The 12,127-nt window shown below is 41.4% G+C and overlaps 1 protein-coding gene across 1 annotated transcript in view; it reads left to right on the forward strand.

The window, feature by feature from the left end:
* The window catches only part of Jph1 (junctophilin 1), an 86,275-nt gene that overhangs the window by 61,698 nt on the left and 12,450 nt on the right, over nt 1-12,127 (forward strand). Inside the window, exon 3 of the mRNA XM_035439005.1 lies at nt 2,501-2,619. Within this exon, the coding sequence (XP_035294896.1) occupies nt 2,501-2,619 (119 nt within the window). The remainder of the gene's footprint in view (nt 1-2,500; nt 2,620-12,127) is intronic.

The raw sequence follows: 12,127 nt of genomic DNA on the forward strand, positions 1-12,127 counted from the left end.
GGCAAAGCTTAAAAATCTCTAGGCCTGACATACATGGTCCCCTGGAAAAGTGGAAAGGGACAAGATCTCCCGAGCAAATTGGGAGCACAGGAAGAGGGGGAGGGAACAGGGAGAATGAGAAGGGGAGAAGAGGAGGGGTGAGGAGGACATGAGGGAGCAGAAAGTTGAGTGGAGGGAAGAATAGAAGAAAACAAGAGTGGATATACCATAATAGAGGGAGACATTTTAGGTTTACAGAGAAATCAGGCACTAGGGAAATGTCTGGAGATCTACAAAGATGACACCAGCTAACAATCTAAGCAACAGAGGAGAGGCTACCTTAAATGCCCTCCCCTGATAATGAGACTGATGACTGATTTATATGCTACCCGATAGTCCTCATCCAGCAGCTGGTGGAAGTAGAAGCAGACACCCACAACTAGTCACTGAACTGAACTGGAATCCAGTTGCAGAGAAGGATGAGTGATGAGCAAAGGGGTCCAAACCATGCTGGTGAAACCCAAAGAAACAGCTGACCTGAACGTCAGGGAGCTCTTGTTCCCCAGACTGATAGCTGGGATACCAGCAGACCCCAGGAACATGGGTTGCAGTGAGGAAACCTGGGAAATCTACAGGGCCTCCTGTAGTAGATCAGTACTTATCCCTAGCATAGATGTGAACTTTGGGAGCCCATTCCACATAGAGGGATACTCCCTGAGCCAAGACACACAGGGGTGGGCCTAGGCCCTATCCCAAAGGATATGGTAGACTCTGATGACCCCCTATGGAATACCTCACCCTCCCTGGGGAGCAGAAAGGGTATGTGATAGGTAGGGCTTTAGTTGGGGGGAGGGAGGCGTTGGGAGGGAGAGGGAACTGGGATTGCCATGTAAAACAATCTTCTTTCTAATTCAAATAAAGAAATCTGAAAAAAAAAATCTCTAGGCCCACCTAGGTTCTAGATAGGAGTGGAATGAACCTACAAGAGTCCAGGAGAAAGTTGAGAGTGGGGCCTTTTGCTAGCAAGTATCCTGGCCACGGGTTTGACCCTGCCTTTCTATTTTAATTCTAGTGGTTTAGCCTTGTGATCAGAGTTTCCTGGTCATCTCCAGCTGCCACTTGTGTCTCCCCAAAGACCAGCTGGAGTATAGTACCATTTCCTGGATCACCTTCCCCTGTTGCCTGAGATTAGTGTGTGTATTGCTTTCATCCTTTCATACTAGTTATCCATAGACCTGCCTGGTGCTGACACACCCCTACCTACCTTATTTTTGAGATAGGGTCTTTCACTGAACCAGAGCTTGCCAGGGAGGCTAGCCTAGCTTCCAGATAAGCCCAAGGGATCTGCTTATTTCCACATCCCTAGCACTAGGATTTCAAGTGTGTGTCACTGTAGCTGGCTTTTCTTTCCTTTTTATTGTACACTTGGGAATGAACTCAGATCTTCATGCTTGCTGATAAGCACATTACCAACTGAGCTATCATCCCAGCCCAGGAAGCCCAACACTCATTCCCCCTCTAAAGGGTGAGGCTTTTAATGTATGAGGATGGACCAGGGAGGAAATAGAAGACCAAAAGGTCTATTCTATCCTCACCGCTCTGTCTTACCAGGTCCTCTCTGTTTGATACAAGATCCATGCCACTGCCACCACCTCCTCCCCCCACCAAAAAAAATTTTTTTTCAGGTAAACTCAGGCCAGTGAGAGGGCTCAGCAGGTAAGAGCACTCGCTGACAAAGGTCATGACTCCTGAGTTCAGACTTCAGAGCCCACACTTTAGAAAGAGAACCAGTTCCCAAAAAAGTTATCCTGTGACCTCTTCACATTCCTAGTGACACCCACACATATACAAATAATCTTCTGAAAAATTTAAAGGCAGAGAAATTCTAAATTAATCAGGTAAGTAGACAGCTCTCTAGCCCTCTTTAGGATGCTGGTAAGAACCTGCAGTGTGTGTGTGTGTCTTCCCAATAACACATCCAATAGCATCCTGCTGATAGCCTGAAGTTGACCACGGCAAGGGAATCAGCAAAAGATGGTAGCAGTTCCACTGGGTGGGCAACTTTTCCTTAGTTAGATTCTTGAGTCTACCAGTGGAATTTGGTCAGTGAACACTAAGCTAATTCAGAAGGTCAAATCCTACTCTCCATAGTTGGCTGGGGTTTTTGTTTTGTTTTGTTTTGTTTTGTTTTCTCTTTTGGAGTTGGGGGGGTAGTGATGATGCAAAATCAGCAGAGGAGTTGCTCCAATGAGTTCTGACAGCCAGAAACAGTGTCCAGCGGTAGAGATGTTGCACGTGATTTCCTTTTCCCTTAAAAGAAGGACTGTAGTGATTCACAGGCAGTTTCATCTATGTGGTGGCTGTTGCTGAGGTCTCAGAGCATTGTGACACTGAAAGCTGCTATTCCAAGTGCTGGGCCATGGTCATAATTGACATTTCTCCCCCTAGAGCAAGGTTTGCTTGCCTGTGGGGAATTAATACAAAGCTCTCTCTGCTCACCATCGTTTTTATGCCCATGTAGGACTGCACATGCCAGAGCGAAAGCTGACGCTGCTGACCAGGCTGCACTGGCTGCCCGCCAGGAGTGCGACATCGCAAGAGCTGTGGCCCGAGAACTGTCACCTGATTTCTACCAACCAGGTAAATCATGTTTCCTTCCTTTTCTGGGAAAAATTGGAACATAAGCTTTCCATTTTCTTTGCTTTATTTGTTTGTTTCTTTTTGAGAACTTCATTCATGAGCAGGACATCTACTTCACTTCTGCCCCCAAAATTCATAACCTCAATTATTATTATTGTATGTGTATAAATGTGTGCTACCCAGATGCACATGTATGTATATATAACCTACTGGGTCTGTTTGGCTTTGCTTGCTTGTCCAGGGTTTAGCACCTGGAATTGAACAACCTATATGGGAGCTCATCCATGGAGGAAACTGGTTCTCCCCACTCTCCAAAGTCATTGGCCTCCTGTAGCTCTTCATCTAGGTGTGGGACCATGTGGAATTTCTGCTCTCTGTTATTGCATGTCAACTTGTGTCATCATCATGATGATCTTGTTCAGAAAACCATGTTGAGAGTTCATGGGTGCATTCTTCTTGCTGTGTATACAGGATCCACTATGTCACAGCAGACATCCTGGGTTCTTACAGCCTTTCTACACTCTCTTTTGTGATTTTTTTTTTCTTTTGCATCAGTTGTGTTGAACCTCCCTGGTCACTTACCTACACTTTGACCAGTTGTAGATCTCTGTAATGGTCTCTACCTGTTACAAAAAGAAGCTGCTTTGATGAGGAGTGAAAGCTAAGTTTACCTTTTGATATACTGATAAATATTCAGAATTCAGCTAGAAACTATACTGGTTTAGTGAAATACTAGCCATGCATTTTCTTACAGGGTTCATGGCCTCACCACCTACAGACCCAGTTTTACAGTATCAGATATTAATTCTTTCCCATGGAATGAATGGACTTGAAGTACACTTAGATAGCTTTTGGTTGCCCACCCCCCCCCCAGATGAAAATGCCACTGTTGCACCTTTGTGGATTTCTTCCCAGTTCAATCATTGTTCTGATTTATAAGCTTTACAGCTAGGTCAGAATTCTCCACACTGACTTACAGATTGACTACACCAGTTTACATTCCCATCAACAGTGAATGAGGGGTCCCTTTCGCCATATCCCCTCCAGTATCTGTTGTCAGTTGTTGCTCTTTCCTTTTTAAAAAGATTTTGTTGTTGTTATTCTAAATTATGTGTATGTGGAGGTGGGGCATGGTATGTGCATGTGACTGCAGGTTGTTTCCTCTGCTGTACAAAAGCTTTGCAGTTTCATTCGGGCCCATTTATCAGTTGTTAGCCTTAATGCCTGAGCAAACGAATGCCTGTTCACCTGTATCTTGTGGGCTCTGCCTGTGTTGTCTTCTCGCAGTTTTGATGTTTCAGGTTTCACATTGAGGCTTTGATCTATTTGGAGTTGACTTTTCTGCTAGTTAATAATAGATGGGCCTGAACGAGTTCTTCTACATGTGGACACCCAGTTTCCCCAGCAACGTTTTTTGTTTGGGGGTTTTTGGTGGTGTTTTGTTTTTTTGTTTGTTTGTTTGTTTTGTTTTTCCTTTTTTTGCCATTGTTAAATATCAGATGACTGTTGCTATGTACTCATTTGGGTCTTCTATTTTGTTCCATTGGCCTATATGTCTGTTTTTGTGGCATTGCCATGCTGCTTTTATTGCCATCGTTCTGTGAAATACCTTGAAATGTGGAACTATAATCCTAGCATTGTCCTTTTTTTCTGGATTGCTTTGGCTATCTGGGGTCTTTTGTTCTATATAAATTTTAGGATGATTTTTTCCTGTTTCTGTAAAGGATGTTGTAAGAATTTTGATTGGGAATCCATTGAATCTATAAACTGCTTTAGGTAAGAAGCCTTTTCACAATATTAATTGTACCAATCTATAAGTATGACAAGTCTTCCCATTTTCTACTATCTTTTTTGAGAGCTTTAAAGTTTTTGTTGTAGAGGACTTTACTGCCTTGATTAGGTTTATTTTTATTTTTTTTTATTGTGAATGAGAGTGTCTCCAAGATCATCTCCTTAGTGTGTTTGTTGTTAGTATGTAATTTTTTAAGTTGATTGTGTTTCCTGCCATTTTGCTGCAATTGTTGGTCATTTGTAGAAATTTTCTGGTGGGACTTTTGGAATATCTATGTATAATATATAATCTATAAGTAGAGTTCATTTGTCTTATTGTCCTATTATATCCCTTTCATTTGCACTGCAAAGGATTGGGAAGGGTGGACAGCTCTGTCTTATTCCTGATTTTAATGGTACTGCTTCAAGTTTTTCTCCATTTTGGGTTTGTCATAGATAACCTTTATTAAGATGAGGTATGTTCCCTCAGTCCTTCACTCTCTGGCACTTTTATCATGAAGGCATGTTAGATTTTGCCAGACTTTTTTTCCATCTATTGAGATAAATTGTAAATGGATTTTTGTTTTGTTTTTGTTTTTGTTTTGTTTTTTGATTTATATGCCGAAGTATCTCTGGGATAAAGTCAACTTAGTCATGGTATATAATTTTTTGATGTATGTTTGTGTTCTATTTCCAAGTATCTTGGTGAGTGATTTGAGTCTGTTCATCGGGGATATTGGCCTAGAATTTCCTTGTTGCTGTGTCTTTACTTGGTTTGGGTATTATAGTGATACTGTTTTGTAGGAGGAGTTCTGTAATGCTCTTTCTGTTTCCAAGTTGGTTGACTCTTCTTTGACAGTCAGGTAGAATCTGCTGTGAATCCATCTTGGTCTGGGCTTTTTTTTTAGTCAGGATTTTTTATCACTATTTTGAGCTCCATGTTTTTAATGGGTCTGTTTAAATTGATGATCTCTTTTTGGTTTAACCTTGGTAGTTCAGGTGAATCTAGATATCTGTTTCTTTTTGGTTTGCTAACTTAATAGATATAGGCCCATAAAGTATTCTCTTACAGTATTCTCCGTTTCTTTGGTGTCTGCTGTAACATTTTCCTGTTCATCTCTGATTCTGTTAATTTGATGGGGATTCTGTGAATTTTGTGTTTTTGGTTAATTGGACCAAAGATCATCTATCTTGCTTTATCTTTTTAAAGGACCAGCTCTTTGATTTTTTTTGTTTGTATTGTTTTTCATTGATTCTATTAAATTTCATTTGTTATTTTATTCCTCTCTACAGGGTTTACATTTTTTCCAGATTCTTAAGTTGCATAACTTATTAGTTATTTACTTCTCTTTTTTCTTGGGTTGGCTGAGGGAGTGGGAGTGAGACAGGGTCTCCCTACATAGCACTGGCTAACCTGGAGCTTTCTATGTAAACCAGGCTGACCTCAAACTCAGAGAGACCTACCTGTCTCCAGAGTGCTATGCCACCACTCCCAGCTTAGGTGTGTTCTGATATTTTAATGCAGGCACTTAGAGGTATAAATTTCCCTTGTAGAACTGTATTTAATGTGTCCTGGGGTTTTTTGTTGTGCTATGGTTTCATTTAATCTCCATGACTCTATGTACAGATTCCTTTGATGTCTAAGTTTTATAATATTATAGTTCAAAAGGATACATGGATTTTTTTCTGATTTTTTAAGATTTGTGTCCCAGGCTGTGTGATACATTTTAGAAAAGTTTCAATGGGCTGCTGAGTAAAAAGTATATTCTTGAATTCTATTGATATGTTTGATATATAATGTCATTCAATTCTGATATTTCTGTTTATTTAGGAAATAAGTCTATTGGTGATAAAAGTGGGGTTTTGAAATCACCTGTTAATAACTCATTTATACTGAGTCTGTGTCTTTAACTCTGGAAGTATGCTTTTTATAAAGTTGAAGCTTTTATGTCTAGGACTGTAATGTCTTCTTGGTTGTTTCCTTGATTAGAATGCAGTGTCCTTCCTTCTCTGTGTCTTCTAATTAGTTTGTGTTTGAAGTCATTTGTCAGATATAAGTATAGCTTCCTGGTTCCATTTGCCAGGGATACTTTCTCTCATGCTTTCACTTTAAGATGGTGCCTGTCTTCAAAGCTGAGTTTCCTGTAGGCAGCAGAAAGATGGATTTTGTTTCTTAATCCATTCAGCTGACCTATCTTTTAATTGAGTAGTTAATATTTAAAGTGTGTGTTGGTTGCAGTCATTTTGCTCATTTGCTGTTTTGTTTGTGTTCTTTGTCCTCTCCCATGTTTATTTTGTGTATCAGTAGTTACCAGTTCATTGGTTTTCTTTCTGTAGTCTCTTGTCTATGCTTATTCCTCTCTTTAATCTGAAATATTGCTTCCAGTTTTCTCTGTATGGCTGGATTCTTGGACATGGATTCTTTAAGTCCATTTACATCATAATTTTTTTTATCTCTCCCTCAGCTATGCCTGATAGCTTTGCTTGGTACAGTAGTCTAGGTTGACATCCATGGTCTTTTAGAACTTGGCGTAATTGTTCTATACTCAGAGTTTCCTTTGAGAAACCAGCTATTATCCTAAAGGATTTTTTTTTCTTTATATGTGATTTGTCCTTTTTCTCTTGCAGCCTTCAGTACTCATCCTTCATTCTGTCTAGTGTTTTGACCATGATATGCTGTTGGGAGTTTCTTTTCTGGCCCTGTCAGGTTGGTGTTCTGTGTGCTTTTTGAAAGGAACAGCAACCCCAGACCAAGTTCTCAGCACAGAGATTTATTTGCCCAAGAGGGACGAAGGACAGGGAATATGAGACAAAGAGGACAAGGAGAAGGAGAATGGAACAAGGGAGAGGGGCCAGGAGTATTTGTCCCAGGACACAGGACTGCCTCTGGATAGAGAGGAGACAGAGATGGCCCATAGGAAAATGGCAGTTTGTAAAGGTAAAAAGGGAAGCCCTGTGTAAGGATGAGGTGTTTAATTTTAATTGGATATGTTAATTAGGTAAGCCAAAGAGGGCTTTGATTGCTGGACTTTACTACTTCAGTAGCTGGATCTTGGTAGTCGGCCTTGGGGTGGGGAGGGGAATGGCCAAATAAGGGAATAGACTTTGATGGCTAGCTTTAGGAATGTAATCTAACAGTTTTTAGCAAGGCAGAGGGAATGGGGGAGAAGGGCAAGGCCTGCCAGAGCCACACTCTCCATACTCTAGTTGGCCAGAGTCCCTTCACTTATATTATATCTAACTGGGTTTGTTCTCATCTATGATTTTGTTGAAAATCTGATCTGTGCCACTGACCTGAGATTCTTCTCCTTCCTCTATGCCTATAATTAGAAACTTTGGCCTTTTCATGGAGTCCTACAGTTTCTGTATGCTTCTTTCATGTGTGTGGGTTGTTTTTTGTATGGTTTTGTTTTGTTGTTTTGTTTTGTTTTGTTTTCCATATTTCTTGCCTGATTGTGCTAAATCCTCTACTTTATCCTCCCGCCCCAATATTTGCCTCTGAGTCTTCTAATTGAGCTATTGAGTTTTTCAGTTCCATCTTCATTTCACCTTGTGTTCCCTTCAGTGTTTCTATTTGTTTTGATTCTGTTTTTTAAATCCTGGATTGCCTTTATCATTTCATTTGGCCATATGTTGTGTTTACTTGGCCTTCACTCAGGCAGTTATTGTTATTCTCATTAAGTTCATTGAGCTGTTAATTTGTGTCTTTAAACTCCTTGAATGATTTGATGAAGTTTAAGATAGTTCTCTGAAGTTCTGTGTCTTGGCCATCAACTAAGTAATTCCCATTGGATAACATTACCAACAGATTGGTAGATTTGGGGTCAGATACCCAGTGTTGGTCTTTCACACTGTTTGTATTTTTACTATGTGATGTGAGCTTCTTTTGTTGCTTGTTTGAAGTGGGTGCATCTTGTTAGGCTCTCCAGGCTATGTGGCTAAAGCAAGGCCTGTGTAGTTGAGGATGGTTCCAGAGACTTAACATGCTTGATCCATGAACAGATGTGTGGCCCAGGCCTGGAGGCTGGATATGGTACAGGCAGACTATTCTCTGGGGGGACTTGGCAGATTTGATTCGAACACAGGATGTGTGACAGGGGCCAAGCCTGGGGGTTGAGATGGCTCAGGTGGGAGTGATCAGAATGGACCAGCACACAATCTGGGTACTGGAAAGGGTATGGGCAGGCTAGGGTTCAGAGAACTCACCAGACTTGACCTGGACACAGAGTATGGGTCCTAAGCAAGGCCTGGGCATTGGATTTAGTTCAGACAAGTGGAGGGGAAGAAGAGGAAAGGGAAGTGCAGATACCCTACCTCTAGATGCCAGCACAGCATGTGTGCCACGGGGTCCCAGGGAGCAGTCCTGACTGGGATTGGTGAGTCAAAAGAAGGAAGATGCTGCCATCCCAGAGCAACTGCAAGGGAAAAGGTATGGAAGAGGAGAGATCCACTAGCCTGCCTAGGCCTGTGCCACACATAGCAGGTATAGGGCCCCTGAGAGCAATCAGGGCTGATCTTTTCCTTTAAAGGTCTATGGGGTTTTGTTTGTTTTGTTTTGTTTTTTGTTTTTTTTTTAATCACAGCAATACTACAGAATAAGTAGGACAAAACAGGAGGCTACCAGAAGCATGTTGGCCAGCCAGTCATGCTGAATTAGCATGCTCCAGTTTCAATGAGAGATGCTGTCTCAAAATCTAAGGTGTGAAGATCAATTGAGGAAGACATCAGAATATCAGTCTCTAGTCTCAGCACACAGGAACACAAGTGTGCATGTACACACACACACACAGTCTTCACAGAGAGGAAGGGGATGGTAAGGAGGCAGGGAAAGAAGAAAGAAGAGCGGTGCACTGGGTTGCTGAGACTTACGTGTCTTTGCAGAGTGACTTCTTCAAGAGTGATAATGGGTGTCTTATTTATGTGTATCTGATTTAAGACAATTAATACATATTTTACTAAGAAAGGGACCTTTTGCATCTTTTAAAGTGAGCTTTGATGAATAAACTCCCTTTTTCCTGGTATCTAAGGGCCTTGGCGGATTAGCTATTCCAGGGTGTGAAACCCACAGGAAGATTTGGGCGAGCAGAGGGAGTTTTGTCCTGTGCTCCCAGCCATGCCACCATCTGGAGAAGCTAGACACTTGGAAGGACATGGGCTTGAACTGCTTTGCAAGCAAACAAACTTAACCATTGTTGTCTGCAGATGCTAATTCTTGGCCCTGCTGCTAATTCTGCTGCAGAGAGGGGTCCCTGTAGACTTTTTTTTCAGGTGTTACTGAGAGGTAAATGATACTGAAGGCCATCTCGGTTTCCCAGACTGAATGCTTTTTAAAAGCCTTTGTATGGTGGAAAAGCATTTGAGGGAAAAGAAATATTGTGGGAAAATGTAATTTCACCCTTCTTTAGTTCTAACAGACTCATATAGGCAAGTTGTTCACCAGTAATGAATACATCCTAGTAGCATGAGATGACAAGTGAGCCTCTTTGAGACCAGAGCTAAGGGGGAAACTGCAGTCCCCTTTGACCCACAGCCAACACTTCCTCTAGCAACTGTATAGAAGGCCTCTTCTGTGCTGGGAGTTATGGATCTTCCCAAGGGAACATAACTCATGCTTTCCAATCTGTATTTACAGGGTGATCAAATCAGATAGGCATTTGCAAAAAAAGACTTTGAGTACCACTTCTAAGCCTGCCCACTTAATTTACACATCTCAGATACACATATCACCATTGTTTGAAAGGCATATGCTGCAGCCCTTGGAAGAGCCGTGTCTGGTAGCTTACATTTGAAATGTTTTCATGGCAAATTACCTACTTTTAGGAGCTGGCAGTATTTTCATCATTGTTAAATCTCTCAGCTTTAGTTCAGAAATCTAGCATTATATGGATCAATTAAAGTGCAAGATAAAAACAGACCTGTATAAGGATATTAGTTCTCGAAAGGCTAAGTTTTAACCACCGAATCACTCTTGTAAATGTGTGTTGCATAAACATGGAGAAACCTAAATTGGAATCAATGTGAAAGAATAGTGATTTACCCATTGAGAATTTGAAAAGGAGCCATCCATATATTGAAGAGATCAGCCAAGAGCCTTCAGTGATAGTACATGGCTGGGCACATGGAAACATCTAAAGAATCAGTCAGCATAGGAAGTGTAGAAGCAAACTGAGTCACAGAAGCAAACACTGGCATTGTCCATCCAGACCCAGTCTAGAGAAGCCTAAACCAGAGCTTGAAACTATTGCAGGTGCATTGACAAGGATGTTTCTAAATATGGAGCAGAAGGCAGGGAGCAATAGCCAAAAGGCAGGTGTATTCTCCACTGGCATCATTGTCCTGACTGAGGGAATAGATGTGTCAAGCTAGCTCACCTGGTCCCATTACATAGCTAATTCTCATATTTCATATTGATGAAATTCTGTCATCTCATACTCCTCATCCTAATTTCACAATGACCAGGAAGTCATGAAGCTCTGCCCTTAGGAATGACATGTTCTGGTGGTATCAATAAAAGTGGTGTAGCTCATGTGACCTTCACATTGTCCTCTGTGAATGAATGAGTTGGCCTTACAGTATAGCATACCAATCTTAAGAGTTTCATAAAGGGAATATGCTGATAATTCAAGTTCCTAAGCCAAGAGAATTGCACTACAGCTCTTGAGGATGACCAGGAAGAAGTGAAGAGATTAGAGAAAAGGAGGTAACAGAGAAACTATACTGTGGCTTTTCATCCACTATTAGAGTTACTCTCAGTCATGATTTTTTGTGGGGGAGTGTAAGGTATGTGCTTGTGTTTGTGAATGTTGACTAGAGATTGATGCCGGGTGTCTCCCTTGATCACGCTCCACTTTTTAAGACAGGGTCTCTCACTGAACCTGGAACTCACAAATTTGTCAAGATTAGCTGGCCAGCAAGCTCCAAGGATCTACCTGTCTCTTCCTTCGCAGTGCCAGTATTACAGGCATAAACCACCACACCCAGCTTTTTATATAGGTGCTAGAGAACTAAATTGAGGTTCTCATACTTGTGTGGCAAGCACTTCATTGAGTCATCTCCCCACCTGCTTCCATAAATACCCTCATCTCATTTTTAACTCCAAATCATATTGAGTAAGGCATGGACTTTTTACACTTATCAGTAAGTCTGAGAATGAGTTAAATAAATTGAAATGCTGCCTTGGAGTGTGGTAAGTTTATTACTTTGAGCCCTCTCAGAAGAATGCCAGTTTGCTTCCCTCAGCAACATTCCCAGCAAGCATTGTCTTCCTGTGTTGAAATGTGTGTGTTCACACAGCACCACTGATTATTTACAATGAAAGTGAAGCCTGTAGTCTACATTACTAAGTATTAACTGTGCTTGCATTTCTCAATGAATTGGAAGTCCAAGTATTCTTCATTACTAAAGGCCTGCACCAGTCATTCATGTGTCACTATTTTGGTTAAGTAAATGGAAGCATCCAGGAATAGATGGCTTCTGAGCTCACCTCCCAAACCTTAAATTCTGAGTACTTTCTTGTCTTTTCATGGAGAAGAGAAACTGAAACTGTGGTCTGCTGGTAGATGTGAAAGTGGTGATTCCTGAGCCTTCTGGGTATCCTGACCACTCACTCCTGCATATTCACTTTCACAAATATATCTTGAGTGACAGCCACTTGCAGGGTACCAGAGTAGACATCCACAGTTCACAGCTGAGCACTCTGACTGTGGTCACAGACACTTCAAGGTCCATTAGGGAAAGT

The sequence above is a fragment of the Cricetulus griseus genome, chromosome 2 (assembly GCF_003668045.3).
Source record: "Cricetulus griseus strain 17A/GY chromosome 2, alternate assembly CriGri-PICRH-1.0, whole genome shotgun sequence".
In the NCBI taxonomy this organism is placed as follows: Eukaryota; Metazoa; Chordata; class Mammalia; order Rodentia; family Cricetidae; genus Cricetulus; species Cricetulus griseus.